Source organism: Antedon mediterranea, chromosome 3 (assembly GCF_964355755.1).
Source record: "Antedon mediterranea chromosome 3, ecAntMedi1.1, whole genome shotgun sequence".
Classification (NCBI taxonomy): domain Eukaryota; kingdom Metazoa; phylum Echinodermata; class Crinoidea; order Comatulida; family Antedonidae; genus Antedon; species Antedon mediterranea.
In genome coordinates, this window is record NC_092672.1 from 10,779,554 (window position 1) to 10,798,396 (window position 18,843).

An 18,843-nucleotide genomic window follows, 5' to 3' on the forward strand; every position below is an offset into this window, starting at 1 on the left:
GGAAAACACGGACACGGACAAACTTGGCAATTAATTAATAATGGAAATAAAATACGAACACGTATTTTGTAGCTAGGTGGCATGATGAGATAAGAAACAAATATTTCAGAGTACAAAAAATACAATACGGTGAAAATTAAAATGTATAGTTTTTACAAATAAACAAAATGAATTGAATTAGGCCTAAGTGATACTAATTGTATGCGCCAGGGTACAATAGAAATGATTTATAATATAAGAAACAAAGATTTACTAAAGTGATAATGAAATGTTTTCAGTAAAGAATTATTAACGTCATGTACATTTTTCCTGATATTCCTCTTTGTTCCTTAGGTCACCTATTAAGCAATGGAAGGAAAAACGTTTTAATTAAATTTCTTTTTGTTTTTCTTAGCATTTCTTCTTTCATAGCCAAACTATTAATACGTCTGTACTAAGAGCAAACTAATAAAATACAATTTACTCCATGATACAACTAAACTGGAAACAACAAATCTAATAAATGCAAATGCAAATTGTAGTGGAATAACGTTAAGAATGATAACACTGTAATGTGTAGTAATAATAGGGCCTAGCTAGGCCTAGTCATAAAAATACTAGGCCTGTACAACAACAAAACATGAGATGCGATAACTAATAATTATTAATAGCAAAAACAATAGCACGGTCTAATATATGCGTGAATGGCGCGCCATAGAAATATGTTGTGGCCGAAACTGTCTGTGGCCGAAACGGTCATATGCCGTTTGTTGGTGGGCAAAATCAAATCCCTTTTGCTTGGCGCGCCTCTAAAACACAAACACTTGTACTAGACTACTAGTACTAGGCTAGTAGTATACTGTCAACGACTTCTAGGCCTATTCAACGTTTTCTAAATATATTATGTACCTAGGCCTAGGCCTCCTAGCTAGCCTTTTTAGGCCTCTATAGTACTAGGCCTAGGCCTAGCCTAGGCCTAGTTATAATTAAATTAATTAAGATTGTGTGATAATATAATATACGCCTAAGACTCTATTTAAAAAGATCAACGTCATACACCACCACTAGACTAGACTAGATTACGTTCATACAAACAAAGAGCGCGCACTCTTAATTTTGACCTAAATACTAGCTAGGCCTAGCCTAGGCCTAGGCCTAGTTTTTGTTTTACTCTCTCACTATATCTTTGGTATTGTATGTATACGTAAACAAACTTCATTCAAATTTGGCACCCTCACCTCCTCAACGTGGACGACGTATAAGCGTCAACCACCGTCAAATGATTATCCTGAATAACTAATTTGCGTCACCTGTTACAGTTTTAGGCAAACATTAATTCATTTTCAATGTTGTATACAGTACTCTTTACAATAGGTTCAAAGGACAATAAATGAAAATAAAATTAGAGATTCCTGCTGGCCACTACGTTTCTATCAAAAGAATTAGTTAACGGATGCTGACACTAGTTGACGCACGAGTTCTGTGACTTCTATCGGGCGCACTATTGACAATTGACGAGATATCATAATTTTTGCGGAGGAGACATCGCGACAAAAAAACTGATATAATAAGTGAGGCATTTAACACACTTTCATCACATTTAGGGCGCTAATCGTAAACATTATAATTTTAGTAGAAAACATAGTAAATACATTTAAAAAAAACAAGCCTAGCTAGGCCTAGAGGTAGGCCTATAATATAATGTGGCTAGGCCTAGCGAATTACTGACATCCTACTACTACTAGGCCTAGCTAGTAGGCCTAGCGGTAGCTGGATGATTCGGCCCAGGAAGGACGATTCGGCCCCGGCCTATTTATTTAAAGCACGTACCCGTACATGTACTCAATATTTAAAAAAAAACGGTTGGTAGCTAAAATTATCAGACAAAATAGCCGCACGACTTTTATTTGTTGAGTGGAAGGAGGAAGAAAAGATATAATTAATGTACTTACTAGGCCTACTTATTATTGTAAAGTAGTAATAACCTATAGTAGGGCCCTAACTAACTAGGCTGGATATCCTACTGTAGCTAGGCCTAGTTAGTAAATCCGTTAGTAATAATACACTCAATCCAATACCGGACATCTTTGGGCCTAAATATGTCTGGTTTTCTAGAAAATCTGGTATTCAGAATGTGCTTTTAATGGTAAAAAGGAATTTGGACGTCTGGTAATTGGGAAATTTTCAGTGAGTCCTGTATTGGGAGAGTTTACTGTAGTAATAATACTATAGTACAACTGCATGTGCTTTCACAGTTTCAAATTATGCAAAAAATAACATTTTGAATTTTATACTTTTTTGGGGATTTGGTTATAATTGGTTTGGCTTGGTATATAGGAGGACTTCCTTCTGGTTTATTATATTAAAGTATATAGTATTCCCCACCTCTAGTCAACCCTAGTCTTAACCGTATTTATTTGAATAAACGCCCAAAAGCGTTTATTGATCAGGCAGGGCGGAGCTTGGTTTTATTCAAGGGAGCCGTTATTTTTTGGCTGTAAATGTAATATGATAACATGTTTGCATTTAATCAAATAAATACCCCCTAAATATGAAAAAAATGCAACACAATTAATATCGAGAATTGTATCAAAATGCTTGGTAAATTTTAGATGGAATGTCAATCAATGTTCTGTATTCTACTACTACAGAAATAGAAATTTGTTGTAATACATGCGTTTATTTGAGGAAATAAATAAAGTCCAAGGGAATTTATTTGAGGTGGGGTGTTAATTCAAAATGATGTTCTATTGGGGAGGTGGGGGATGGAACAATTAATCAAGGGAGGCGTATAATCAAAGCGGGGCGTTTATTGGAATAAATACGGTATTCCCCAAATTCCATACCCAGGCCTTTGTAAAACAAATTAAAATTTTTACACAAAACCAAATTTTTCATCACATAATATTTTCTTTTAGAAACAATACTTGCAAAGAAAAAAATGATGAAGAGAAGTTAAAAGGAGACAAAGAAATAAATTAAATCAAGTGATTGAAAAGAGAAAAAAAAATGGTTCAGGTGTATTCGTGCCACCACTTTACCTCTCAGGAAGTGTTCACTTCTCAGTGCGAGCCCTTAGCGTCATGCTCGTCTGAAGAATTTGTCTTTGTTGCCACAGCTAGACAGACAGTGGAGGCGCATACTATGACAAAGAAAGGCTGCCCTCTATTGTGCACTTTTAGTACAGTTGGCATTGTTACAGATTTAAATTACTGCAAAAGAGGTAATAGTAAGAATTTACTATCATTATATTTCATTTTAAAGTACTGTAGTTTCTTTTTCGTGTTAACTTTTCAATCTATCAAAACCTACTATACATTCTTGAGTTTTAAAATCATTGCCAAAGGGACTGCCAAATTGTCATAGTTCAGAGCTGTTAGCCACCAATACAGTTGGTAAGGTTTCAAACTGACCACTTTTTGGAAGAAGCCTGTGATATTCCCATGGTCTGCATAGGGGATTGTACCCTCTTGTTGCGCCAATAACTGCCCCACCTTAATTCATGTGGCTGGCTATGGAACTGTCTAATCAGTCTAATCCTGATCATTATAACCAGCAGCATAACTCCATTACAGTGCCATAGCAACAGGCATTAAAGTGGTGCAGTGCAGTGGTTGTAAAAAGAGGAAACAATCCCCTATGCAGGCCATGGGGTTGTCAAAAGGTCTTGTCAAAACGTGGTAAGGTTGAAACTTTACCAATCAGACAGGTGGCTTTGACTCTGCATTATAATTGCCATCATCACTATCTCTATGTATAATAGTCACCATGTTTAACTACTCTTATCCAGTAATTATCATTGTCATCACTGTATTGTCATAATATATATCACCATATCTACAACAACTAACATCAGAAGAAGTCATCACATCTTAACTGCTGTACTGTATGTTAACACAAACAGTAGGCCTCTTCTTAATGATCAATCATCACGACTACAGTACCACCACTGTCATCAGAGCAGCTTCACATCATTACAACTACTAGATGGCACGCTCGCTTCGCTCGCGTACCATCTAGGGGTGCTCACAGATGGTTCTCGAATACAGTAGAATAGAATAGAGACAACAAAACCAATACTGGATTCCATAAAGGACAATTAATTTATGTGGACTAAAGAAATTAGGGAAAAATGGAAATGTATGTACCGGGGAATTGGGCGGCACGTGGTGGTGGTGATGGAACCGCAGTAATAAAGTTGATTGTATTTATATAATATTATAAGAACCAAACTAAATAAATAGACCTAGACATTCTGCATTCAAGCTCCTATTCAGTGAAAAATTAAACTGTAGTCTACCTAAATATTTAGGGCAAATCATCGGTTGTGGTGGTTGAAATTCCTGTAAACATTTGTGTGAACCAAACTGGGTCGAATTTCTGTCATGAGTTCTGATTTGTTGGCCTGTGATTTATGACGCCTAAGGGATCTATCTAGACTTATTTTTTAGAATAATGTACGTACCTGTCAGATACAATTGTCTTGTGTCGTATAATAAATAAGTACTGTAATAGTTACTGAAGTTACTATTACAATCTCGTCAATGAAAACACGAAAATGTATATGCACTTACTTATGAAAACGTATACAGTATTATACTCAGTTGTTGAAACAGTAGGTTTAAAAAAGTTTCGTTTGTCTGTAAAATGATGTAATCAAGCTGTTTACATGAGTCTTATTTATAAGCACATCAATAATAAAATAGTTTATCTATCCTGTAATTGGCGAGATTATGGTCGCTGTTGAATGAAATAAAGCCAATCGGTATCATATTTGTACAGAAACGTTTTCGCGGCCGAAGGGTGTAACCTAAATTTGGACTAAAGAAATTAGGGAGAAATGGAAATGTATGTACCGGGGAATTGGGCGGCACGTGGTGGTGGTGATGGAACCGCAGTAATAAAGTTGATTGTATTTATATATTATAAGAACCAAACTAAATAAATAGACCTAGACATTCTGCGAAATGGAAATCGGAAATTCAAGCTCCTATTCAGTGAAAAATTAAACTGTAGTCTACCTAAATATTTAGGGCAAATCATCGGTTGTGGTGGTTGAAATTCCTGTAAACATTTGTGTGAACCAAACTGGGTCGAATTTCTGTCATGAGTACTGATTTGTTGGCCTGTGATTTATGACGCCTAAGGGATCTATCTAGACTTATTTTTTAGAATAATGTACGTACCTGTCAGATACAATTGTCTTGTGTCGTATAATAAATAAGTACTGTAATAGTTACTGAAGTTACTATTACAATCTCGTCAATGAAAACACGAAAATGTATATGCACTTACTTATGAAAACGTATACAGTATTATACTCAGTTATTGAAACAGTAGGTTTAAAAAAGTTTCGTTTGTCTGTAAAATGATGTAATCAAGCTGTTTACATGAGTCTTAATTTATAAGCACATCAATAATAAAATAGTTTATCTATCCTGTAATTGGCGAGATTATGGTCGCTGTTGAATGAAATAAAGCCAATCGGTATCATATTTGTACAGAAACGTTTTCGCGGCCGAAGGGTGTAACCTAAATTCGTTGTATTATCGTCAAGAACTAACTGTAACTAAACTTACATAGAAAGTAGGGTATCATAAATTTGGCCTTAGCACTCGGGGGAGTGGCTAAGATGTCCGTGGGACTACTAAATATAAATTGTAATGAACCTCGAGGGACATAAATAGGAATATTTCATGTTTCATTATCAATGTATAATAAATGGAAACTGTTTACCGATTCAAATAATATAAATTGGTTTTTAACATTTTTCGAACCTATTGCAAGTTTATTCTCAAAGGGCCCATATATTTACCTACCGTATGTGTTAAACCAAGGGCTCATAAATTTACCTACAGTACTTGTGTTAAACCAAACTCTGGCAGACTGAGAGATTGGGATGTTCCATTCATCGCAAATCAATACATTTGTATAATCGTATATTAAATCTATCAAAATAGTATTTTTTAAAAGAAATCGGCCTGTCTTCAACATTATGATGGTGTACTCTAGCTGTTCAACCGGTTTTCAGCTATTAAAAACAATTATCGTAGGAGGAGATAGAAAAATGCGAAGCCTCCTCGCATTTTTTTGGCGGGTATTTTTCAAGACGGACATTCATTAGACAGTGTATACCACGATCGGAAAACACCCCTATTTGGGGCAAATCGTTGAACCTAAATTCGTTTTAATCGTCAATAACTAATTATCTAACTCAATTTAATTAGTAAACAGGGTTACATCAGGCGGTTAAAATCAGTACCGAAAGTACGAACCAACTTTACATACCATCGAGTGAAAATTCTAGAAGTAAGGCGCGATTTACCGAATTTTGCCCTTACGTAAATTTATATATAGATAATTATTATCAGAATAATTTTCATCACATGACATGTTGCTACCACTACCATTGTTGTCTGAACAGACATCACCAATTAAAAACATCATCATCAAGTTAATAATTATTGTATAGTACAATACTGTAAGTAAATTTAAAATTTTTGTTTCTAAATTTCTTTTCCATATTAGGCAATTTTGTTGCAGCATTAGAAAGTAAAAGCCTGAAACAAAAATTAGTCACATTTACAAGAGTCTACATGAACTGGGCTAGAAGCGCACCAGGTCAACCAGGTCGTGTCAGGGTCGCAGGTCACAGCTTACGAAATAAGAAACTTACAACAAAAGGAGATCAGTTTGAAGTAATTGAAATACCAACGTTTAAATCTCCAAACTCAATACATTGTTGCAATCTAACGGGTAACATTGCTATTGGTGTCGACACAAGCGTTTGCCTGTTCCATTTACGTGAACAGGGAACCGACAAAGTATTTTATGACTTTGAGCATCTTATAAACATTGATATGGGATTTAAAATTTTAAACTCTGCTATATGTTGCAATTATTTAGCTTGTATCTCGCAAAATGAATTACACATTTTCAAAATTGATTTTAAATCCAACCGAACAAACAATTTACAAAATGAGGAAGTTGAAATGGGCCAGAAATTAGACAGAATTACGTCGGCTGCTGGCAAAAGTAATTCATTTTTTGTTGAGGATGATGATTATGTTTCTTGGTCATTTAATGACGTAGAAAGCTATTCTAGTTTCCAAGATTCATGTGATCATAATCAAGGGTTTGAAACACTGCTGGCAGCTGTCAAACTGGACAATTTATCAACCAACAAAACATGCTTACTGCCTAGTGTCAAACTGGAAGAGATGTATATCGATAGGTCTTCTGACCCAATGGAAGTGCTTGGGCCAATAAAAAAGGTTAAAGGTCATCCATTGAAGGTTGATTTACCAGGAAATCTAAGGTATTTTTCTTTTTCAAGCTGTTCATCTCATCTAATGTAATATGAAAATAGAAGTCTTTTATTACCGTATTTATTTGAATAAATTCCCCCTCGAATAAAGGTCTCTCCCCCCACCCACCCACCCATAGAACAGCATTTTGAATAAACGCCTCACAAATAGTTTATTTATTTCCTCGAATAAACGCCCCCACATCAAATGTTTATGAGTGTAATAGTACAAATAATGGCATGAGGTGAATGATGAAAGGTAATATTTCAACAAGGCGAAGCAAAATGCCATTATTTGCACCATTACACGAATATATTACATAGCCTATGTAAATACGCGAACATGATTGGTTGAAACTGCATCACATGACTTCCACTGCGAGGATCGTAAATCGTATATATCCTCGAGAACGATGATATTGACTGAGTAATTTTCGCGTAATTATCGTGTCCGTGTCACTAATCATATAAATTCTCGAGTACGATGATATTGACTGTAATTTTCGTGTGGCAACACTCGCGTTTGCCGATAAATAAACACAAGTCATCTACTGGGTCTTGAACTCGCGATGAAATTGTCACTCCATAACAAAACAACGCTTCATGCGCTGCGCCACGGAACTTGCTTGACGAAATTAGTCATCTAAACTATTTAAACTATGCAAACATAGCGCGCTCATTTATTTTTAGTCCTCCCTAGATGTGATGAAACACCGTTTGTGATTGGTTAATGCTCATAGTAGTAACGGGTACGCACTGAACATCTGGTGATTCGGCTCGAAAGAAGACGAATTATTATTTATTTGGCCTACCTGATAATATTAGTATTATTAATGTAGGCTTACTGATGGAAATTCTTCTGTTATTATTTAAACGACCTAGGCTAGTGAATATGTTAATGTCAAGGAATCATTAATTAGTAATTATCTGTATATTATTCTTTGAAAGGTAAGGTGTCTGGGCAGCTTGTTTACATACAATACAAAAAGGAGGCCTACCTAGCCTAGCTACCCGACCCAGCAGATATTCTACTTGTTGTTGGCTATGTAATATAACAGATATCGCCTTTTATATCGGTAAAATATAAGATTAGACATCCCCTCGGGAATGATATTAAGTTCTTGGGAATTATATATTCCCTCGAACATAATTTCATTCCCTCAGGGATGTCTAATCTTATATTTAACCTCTAAGCAGTCAATATCTGTATAATAAAACATTCATTATTTGTTTTATATAACAACTCGTTGATATATAACCTTTGATCATTTACCTCATGTCATTATTTGTACCATTACACTCATAAACATTATTAGTAATTTCACCCAAAATAATAAGCCTCCCTGAATAATTTATACTTCCAACAGTTGATTAACTTTTTTTTGTTTTCTTAGTTTAGGTGATGACCAGAATGATGTTGTTTTAACAACGTTAGTTTATCGTCGGTTTGAGGCACCTGAAAATAATGAGGACGCTTTACATTCACTTCAGTTTCAGTCAACTTTTTCTGGCAAAGGTATGATAAACTTACATGTGATTCACATATAAAATAATGTTTTTAAAAGTATCCAATTTAGAACTGTCTCAAGATAGGTCTATTATTTTAGGTAATCTTACATATTATGTAAGTAAAATATCGCTAAAATAATAATATGTTGTGGCAGCAGGCAAGTGTAAAAAATGGAGACTTCTTTCCTCTTTAACAATTTTCTCTTAAAATTTTAATATTCAAATGTACATGTATTTTAAAGTAAAGTACTTAGTCCTTAGATTTATTAGATTTATCCTTATATAAATGTGTGTACAGTATGTACAACAATATTCATGTTAGTAATTTTATGACTCAGAAGGGTCCAGGGGTCATGAATTTCACATGCAACCCTCCACAAAATTACAGTCCTGATTCATTTTTTCTCTGCCACATATTTAATAATAGTTTATTTGATTTTTACAAGATATTTTGAAATGTGACTTTGGATGTCTGGGTTCCAATGTAGAACCTGTTGGATTATGCTGCTTTGTCTCAACACAGACCACAGGTGCCCTCTATGATGTGCATTCAAACGTTCAACTCATTGCCACCTATCCTTACACAGCAGACACGAAGCTAGCTGTAGTAGGGAGAGACATGATTCATGTTGTAACAAAGAACGGTCTAGAGACATACACTTCACGATCGTTTGCTGCAGCAATACCAAACATTGAGACGATTGATGACATTGATAATGTAAGACTTTACATGGTTCAATCCTGACCTAGTGCCATGGTTGTTACTCTCAAATCTCTTTCTACTCTACTCCATAAGCCTCAAATTAGACTTATACCCTTTTCACATCTGCAAAATGTAACAAACCTAACCAGGTTTGCGTAGCCAAAGACAATTTTGTGGAAAAGCTTCCGTGATTTTACAGGGGTCCCTTGTGAAATCTCGGAAGAAAAAAACACAAAACAAGACACCTGTGTTTTGGTTCCGAGATGTTCCGAGTTCTTATTGCGTGCACATGTATTGCCCTGGTATTAACTGATCAATCATAGTAATCAAATAGCATGCAACTATTCTTTCCTCCCGAGATTTCACAAGGTTCGCGTATGCGTGTGTGAAAACATGTAATAAGTCGGGAAATCACACCTGGTTACAACTTGTTACAATTTATGTAGATTTGAAAATGATATTAGTGTATAATACATTGTCAAACTAGTTTGACTAAAAAAGTGTGATGTGCCCAAATATGGTAGTGATATGACATCATCATGACCATATATGGGCACATCCCATTTGTTTATCACATAAAGTTTGATAGTATAGACAAAGCTTTAGCATGATATAGACGGTCCTACAAACTTTGCTTTATTGGTTTTAAAATGTCAACTGACATAAACTTGTACCAAATACATAGAGCACTCTCGAATACTTGTACAAAAATACTAAATCATTAACCTCTTTAATTTGTTTTCAGACATGTCCACCTGCTTCGCAAGAACCCAGTTTGATCGGTCTTCGACCTTTCATTGGTATATTTGACATGGCAAAGTCCGACAACCATCTTATTATGTTATCAAAAGACTCACAAGCCACGAGGTGACATTATCGCATTCATATATACGATATGTTTACTGGAAAGACTTGCATGAAGTAGCCAACCCTCCAAAATATTGAAATAATTGGGCTGGCCAAAAATATCTGGGCTTTCAGAAATGTTGGTATTCTGAATTTATGAAATGTTTAAAATTCAATTTAGTGTTTACTTTAACTGAAAAAAATTAAGTAACAGTAACATTTTTTTGGTGAGTATTACTCATAACAATATTTCTCCAATGGCAGGTTTCATAGTGTTTACCATTATTTTACACCTTTAATTTGTTTTCAGTGATGGAAGTTGGGGAATTTATATTCTGAAGGATGCCCGCATGGTTGACCTGTACACTGATATCATTGATTTAGCCTTTCGTTACCAGACATGTAATGTGCCTGCATATCTAGTTTTATTGGAAGAGGCACACTTGTTTCTGAGGTCTGCTATGTTTCATAGTGGAGCGGAGGATGATTTGTTTGAACGATTCAGGCGGACATGTAGATTACTTGGAGATCATTATGCTGGGTATCAATATTTAATTTCCTTCACTACATTTTAGCACCAAAAATAATGATGTTTTGCAATTTAAATAGTAAAAAATTGATATTATCGACAGCTGACTCGGTTGGTTTGTACAAAGGCTGTGGAATACAACACTTTGTAATCAAAAAAAAATCTAAAATTTGTAGAACAGAGGCTAATTATCAAAAACCACTATTGTGCTGTTATGGTACAAACAATTTTCATCAATGCAAAAACAAGAATACAAGCTTTCAGAGGTGATATATCTATTATATTGGATCATCCATTTAGAATCTTGCATTTAGCTATCTTTCTGTCAAGCTTTGCTCAATCCACGATTCAAATAAATTATAGAAATTAAAAAATGAAGAATTGCTTTTTAATAAGAAATATCAGACATAATGTGAGAACCAATTATATAGTTCAACCTAGTAAATATAATCAAAAAACATATATACTACAAAAAACCTATTATTCATTGGTAATACAAAAATAAAGATTAGTTATACATTGGTAAATTTGATTGTGTTTTTTTTTTTCACAGGTCAGACTCTGAATGTCCTCATCTAGCACTTCCATATTACAACATGTCTGGAAAAGAATTGTCTAGCATAGTAACAGATCAAGATGAAAAGCAAGTCAAACAGGTAAACTAACATTATAAGATATAATCATTGTCCCCCTGAAAAACATTTTTGTTGTTGTTGAATATGCCATTTTAATGTCACATAAAAGTTATACACTTAAAAAAAGGATTTACCTGAAAAAAAAACCTGTATTTAAAGCAAACAAATGTGGCACATGCAAGCAAAATCGGACATAAGTCGCATGTGTAGATTTGTAGAAACAGCCAAAAACAATAAAAGGCTGAAAAATTACATTTATTTTATTTTTACAGAAAATGATAGCTAAAACAATATTTATTTACTTTACCTTGGTGTTTTTCTATTTTGAGAAAAATAAATAAATACAATTTAACAATTTGTGTGGTTGTTGGTTAAAAAGATGGTGTAAATTATGTATGATTTTTATAAAGAAACCTACAGTATCATGTTTATGCTTAAATTGAAAGTGTTCCTTTGGGTTGATTTTAATGAAAATTGTTCATAATAATAGAACAATAGTTAATTAACAAAGGTATGAAGTTTCATTGAAATAAAACAATTAGAATACCCTTTTGCTAAGGCGTAAACTGAATTAAACGCCCTATTTATTTTTTTGTACCTGTCATTTCCTGTTTTTTAACTTTAAAATCATTTTTCTCAAACACTGATTGTAACAGCCAAAACTTCAGTAGACATGGTATCAAGACATTTTTTTCAGCATTTTAAATCTAGGATTATGTAGTTTCAGTATTTGTGGAAATCTCAATTTTGAAAATTCCAACTTACTGTATGTCTGATTTCCCTTGCATTTGTGCCACAAATATTCAAAATGAGTTTATAATTAAATTGTTTATCTATGGAAGCATGGAGATTATTTCTCCATGATGGAAGTGAATAACTTGATTCAACTGCAAAATGGCTTTACCTTTGAAGGTCTGATTTTATTAATCTTCATTTTTCATGTTTTTTGGGAACAATACACCATTAAAGATTGACTAGCATAACATACCCGAAAGGAGAATTCAAGCCAATCCCTATCACCTATGATTTGGTTTTATTATAAATGTAGAATGGATGAGAGTACAAAAACCTAGTTAAAACTGTCTATCATTAGTTTTACAAATTTAAGACTCCACTTATTGTACATTGTTTGGCTCTGCTAAAGATCTTAGAAGCCAAAGGCTAGATCCGTCATCTCCAATGCATTCGAATCACGAAACATGTCCATCTGTGGAGAGCTTCTCCAATATGGCTGCCGGCAAATCAACCAATCAGACACGGCAATATCACTACGCTGCGCAATATTTAAGTATTGTTTCCATTTGTCAAGCTCGAACTAGTTAATCTAAAAAATATAATATACATTTAAACTAAATATATGTCTTGTTTTTTATGTGTTTCTTATTGTTATTGATCTGTTTAAAAATTGTCGATCAAGCCCGGCAGCCATCTTGTAGAGAACTTCTCCATAAGATCCTTCACTGCCACCTACTGTAGCCTTCAGCCTAATATTATTTCTATGAGCTCTGCTTATTGGCATGTAAATTTTAAATATTGTATCATTCTTACAGTATATGCAGGTTGATGGAAATTCAATTGGTCTGTTATGTTATCTCAACCACCAACTATTTAACCAAGCAGGGAGTGTTACTCTAGATGAACCTACTGCAGAGATCATTCTTGGCATTTACATGAGTGCTCAGCCAGACAAGCTTTCAAGTGTTATACTGGAGTCTAAATTAAAAGGCTATTCGCTTGAATATGCCCTACAGCTGGTAGAAAGTTTGAAGACATTGAGGAAGAATGATGGATCACAGTATATGTAAGAGAATTTCTGACAAATAATATTTGTATTTATTTATTTTTTTTTTATTTTATACCATCTTCTGTATTATGATTTGACAGTTTATAAGTTTATATTTTACATCTTTACTGTTTTCTTTTTTAGTATTTATCTTTAATATTAACAAATGTTTACTGTGCATACACAATAACATTTGATTGTTGACTGCTTTGTGATAACAATTAATACTGAAGTTTACTGGTTTTTTTCTGAGAACACATCTGAGTGAGTGAATGGCCGAGCGGTTAAGAGAGTGGAACCGTAACACATAGCCATATATCGGCAAGGGTTCGAAGCTCACTCACTCCATGGTTCTAGTGGTAGAACAAGTTTTATCGAATAAACGCTATAAACCGTAGTACATCTTTTGAGACGATTAGGGAGTTAACCCTGGTGTACTAGCACACTACAGCCACTGTTGTGAACAGACTAAATAGCGCCTTAGTTGGCAGCAATGACATGACTCTAGGGGAGAAGCATGTAGTGTAACATCTAAACAACACACAAATGCGTTTCAGATCAGTATAAGACCTTTGGTTTATATTTTTTTTCTAAAACAGATATGAAAACTAAATGCCAAAATGATTTTTTGTACTAAATTATCATAAATTGAATTCATTACAAACAGTCCAACTGCTGTAGACATCATTTGTCAAGCTGTGATTCAGCTTAGCCTCTGTGAGCCAGACCAGGCTAGATTCTTGCTGAACAGTGTATCTGAAGTTGACATCATCAAAGTGTTCTTACATAGACCATGGTTGCTGTGCAAGGAAGGTCAATTTTCCTCTTTAGCACAGGTAGGTTATATTTTTATACCGTATAAAGTAGATTTTGCTATTGTTTTGATGTGTTTACCTAAATGATCATAAAATCAAAACAGTACTAGCGATCCTGTCACCAACTTATAGCCAACCATTCATAGAAACTTCTGATGTAGGATCGAGTATATCTTTACGGCGACTGTTGCTACAGTAAAGTTAGTACTATATTGTTACTATATGACCCTTTCATAACAACTTAGCTAAAATAAATTAAATTACTTGTTTAGTTCAGTAAATCTCTATACATTGTTTTTCTTTTTTACTTTAGTTGATGCGACAGCATAATTCCAAGTTGTTTATTGAGGTTTTGATTGCATTGCACGATAATAAGTCTGTTAGCTTGCATACAACGTTAAAGCTCTTTGAGGTGAGTGATTTGCCTTTAAAGGGAAATAAATTAAAGTAATAAGTAATTGAATTATAGATGGGTTTATCTGAGATTGTACTTAACAATTTTAGTAGTCTAACTCTACCTAGAACTCTCACCAGAAAGGAGTCATCGACCAAAAAGGGATTCCCTACCAGAATGCTGTCTTCTGCCAGAAAGAAATGGAGTCCTCTAAAAGAAATGAAGTCCTCTAGAAGCAATGGAGTCCCAAAAGAAATGGAGGCCTCTAAAAAAATGGAGTCGTAAAAAAGGATGGAGTTCATCACAAAAGATTCCTCTACCACAAATGATTTGTCTACCTGAACTGAATCCTCTACCAGAGGGGTACAAATGTTATAGTGCATTCATATCACATCATGTTTTTGTTGATTCATGTTTTAAATAGGCAGAATGTGATTTATTTTTTCTTTAGGGAGACTCAGCATATCAGAATCCTAGTAACACACATTTAAGAGATTACCTAGAAGCAATTCTGAGTGCAAGAAATAGACAAGATTCACATGAACAAGCTGCAGTAAGTATTTTTGTTTCATAATTATGATGATGTCATACCACTACCATATGTGGGCATATCACTACCATATTTGGGCACATCACACATTTTTTGTCAAACTAGTAGTTTGATAGGGTAGACAGAGCTTTAGATTTTCTTCAGGCTAATTTTATTTTTAGACTTTAGAAACTGATGTGTGTGTTATGTTTTAATATTTAAGAGGTAATTTAGTTGAATATAGTAACTTTGATGTGATATAAATATTCCAAAGGTAAAAGAGTAGCAATTGTGATGAAATAAAAATTAGTGTATAAATGATAAAGATGAGAAAGTTTGCACAAGACAAAAATGATCACCCAACTGAAATTGATACAAAATATTTGATGTTCACCCAAATAAAAAAATACCAGCATTTAATTTTTTATTTATATTTCAGGAACTTTTAGTTAAAATATACATTCAGAGATTGAATGACTGGAAGCCAGCCCAATCAAGGATGGTGAAAGGAAGGGGTCATGTTCATGTTGTAAGGATTGTTTAATAGTGATGGTCAATTTAATACCCTGAAAACTTGAAACTAGACTACCAGGGTCCAGGGCCAACCATACTATGTCAGTACATTCTGGAAACATTGACATAAATGAATGTCACTCATTCCAGGAGTAAATGAATCTCACACTCATTCCAGGAGTAAATGAATCTAACTCTCAATACAGGAGTAAATGAATGTCACTCTCATTCCAGGAGTAAATGAATCTCACACTCATTCCAGGAGGGAATGAATGTCACTCTCATTCCAGGAGTAAATGAATCTCACTCTCATTCCAAGAGTAAATGAATCTAACTCTCAATACAGGAGTAAATGAATCTCACTCTCATTCCAGGAGTAAATGAATCTCACTCTCAATACAGGAGTAAACTAATCTCACTCTCAATACAGGAGTAAATGAATCTCACTCTCATTCCAGGAGTAAATGAATCTCACTCTCATTCCAGGAGTAAATTAATCTCTCAATACAGGAGTAAATTAATCTCACTCTCAATCCAGAAGTAAATGAATCTCACTCTCATTCCATGAGTAAATTAATCTCACTCTCATTCCAAGAGTAAATGAATATCACTCTCATTCCAGGAGTAAGTAAATCTCACTCTCATTCCAGGAGTAAATGAATCTCACTCTCATTCCAGGAGTAAATAGATCTCACTCTCAATACAGGAGTAAATGAATCTCACTCTCAATACAGGAGGGAATGAATCTCACTCTCAATACAGGAGTAAATGAATCTCACTCTCAATACAGGAGTAAATGAATCTCACTCTCAATACAGGAGGGAATGAATCTCATTCTCATTCCAGGAGTAAATGAATCTCACCCTCATTCCAAGAGTTAATATTTAAAAATTCACACCAGCCAAAGGAAATTTTAGGATGTATCACAACTCTTAAGCTCTGTCTACACTATCAACGTTTATGTGACAAAAAAGTGTTATGTGCCCAAATATGGTAGTGATATGCCCAAATGTAGTAGTGATATGACATCATCCATATATGGGCACATCACATTTTTTTGTCACATAAAGTTTGATAGTGTAGACAGAGCTATAGAATACAGTAGCATTAAATAAGCTTTTTTATGCACAATATATTCTCTCAATAGGAAAAAAGTTACACTTGAATATATTTTGATTAGCACAGATTGTTAAAGTTCGGTAAAATTTAATGTCATTATTATTTTTGTTGAACAGGATGTCGGGGGATACTTCAGTTGTCGTTACGATTGGTTAGATGATATTCCACCCTTCAAAGGTAATTAAATTGCCTACATTCAGTGATGCTATGAGCACATTGCATACTGTAGTTCATTGCATTACTTGATTTCCAAATCATGTTGTTAGAAAAAGCAGTACAGGGAATGATTTTCCTTTTAAAAGTAAACCTCTCAACTTTTGAAAGCTTTACAATTTGAAACCTTTAAATCTTTCATGTACATAACAATACTGTAACTCTTGTCATGGAAATGAATGTAGTTTTTGTATAATAGAGAGAGTTCATTGAGAAACATATACCTCCTTGGCGGAGGTAAATTATTGAGAACTTTATAATTATTTACTGCTTTTATTCATTTTACGTGCAGGCCAAGAAGCCCTCAGAAAACCATGTTCCAAAATGCGTGTAAATGATCAAGTAATCAGAAAGCCTAGCCGTCAGATGTCAAGAAAGACAGAAGATTGTATGGACAAGGAGTGCCACTGCTGTTGCTGTTATGAGGACCTCATCAAGGCCCAGGTGAATATGGTTTTGGCAATATGAATTTACCATTCATCACAGAAGGAATATAGCCAAATTAAACCACACTTTTTTAATTTCTATCGTAAATGGGTGCTATTTATTAATACAGGTATGTATAGTATATTTCAAAATATGTGAAGTATGTTATGGATGTACAAGAACAATAGTCCAGGAGGTTCTGGATGAGGGTCCAGGGTTTGGCATCTTGAGTAATTTACAGTAGGTCATACCATGTAGATACGTATTCAAATTACTGTTTTGTATGTATTGCAAAATTTTTGCCATTTTTATGTCGAATTTAGTTTTAGTTTCATTTTTGTTTCAGTCTCTTTTGTGCACCACATCTATAAATCTAGGCCCACATAAGCTGATACTAGAAGCAAGTGATACAATGGATTTCATAGGCTTAGAATCATTGAAACTGTTGAGTCTATCAAGAACAGATCCAGGCCTAGCAGCTAATTTAATGTTAGAAAATTACCCTAACCTAACAGTGGCATTTGTGAAAGATACTTTTTTTTCCGATGCAAGTCTTTGGACTGATTTTCTGGAGACATTATTTGATCAAATACGAACATTAAAATCTGAAAAGGATAATAAAGACAATTTGAAAATGTATTCTAACATATTAAAAGGTAAGAAGTTCAAAAATGCATTTTCTAATTTTCATAATTCATTCACCCTTTGCTCTATTACAAATATGTATGATGTGCTACTGTCCAAAAAACTTACCATGAACTGGCTTTCAATGTGTATAGTAGTATTGAAACTGAAATGTGAAGTGATAATATGGCATTCCCTATGGGCAAGGTTACAATATTAGATAACGTCGTACTAAATATTACTATTTCAGGAGCACCCTATAGTTTTAATCAGAAACTTGCAAGGCCAAGTATATTTGTGTAATATTTTAATAAGTTTAAAAAGAACAAAATATTTTAATGTTATTATAATACCCTTTTAATACCCTTTATCTTTTATCAAGTACATTTGTGTAATATTTTTATAAAACAAGTTTAAAAAGAACGAAATATGAGGGGTATTTTAATACCCTTTATCTTTTATTTTCAAAAGTAGACCCTTTGCTGTATTACAAATATGTATGATGTGCTACTGTCCAAAAAACTTACCATGACCTGGCTGTCACTGTATAGTTTATTGAATATAATATAATATTATACTGTAACCTTGTCAAAACTATAGTATGAATGCATTGCAAATACTCATTACGTCTTAGTTATTATATTATTTTGTATCATTTTATAGGTGTGTTAGACTTGGCTATTTCATCTCTAAATCATGATGTCTTCATGAGTGTTCTACCAAATGATGGCGCTATATCGTTCTTCCTTCCTTACATTGAGCGTTGTTGTCTCAGGTTAGAGGCAAGCAAGTTAAGAAACAGCATTGCGGCCGATCTTATTGCCAAAACAGAAATGACCCAACGTTCCCATTACTACTGAATCTGGTTGTAAATGTAGCACAGTAAAGCAACTGTTGTTTTGTTCAATGCACTATGATGT

The 18,843-nt window shown here is 34.1% G+C and overlaps 1 protein-coding gene across 1 annotated transcript; it reads left to right on the plus strand.

Annotated features, from left to right (window-relative positions):
- Positions 1-1,837: 1,837 nt before the first annotated feature.
- LOC140044857 (BLOC-2 complex member HPS3-like) lies at positions 1,838-18,783 on the plus strand. The gene is made up of 17 exons (XM_072089544.1): positions 1,838-1,923; positions 2,898-3,202; positions 6,508-7,297; positions 8,680-8,801; positions 9,241-9,512; positions 10,243-10,364; positions 10,654-10,884; positions 11,426-11,528; positions 13,058-13,308; positions 13,958-14,126; positions 14,419-14,517; positions 14,951-15,052; positions 15,468-15,557; positions 16,777-16,837; positions 17,166-17,317; positions 17,646-17,955; positions 18,587-18,783. Exons 2-17 carry the CDS (start codon positions 2,989-2,991, stop codon positions 18,781-18,783), a joined length of 3,285 nt encoding a protein of 1,094 aa, XP_071945645.1. The 5' UTR covers positions 1,838-1,923; positions 2,898-2,988.
- The last annotated feature ends 60 nt before the right edge of the window (positions 18,784-18,843 follow it).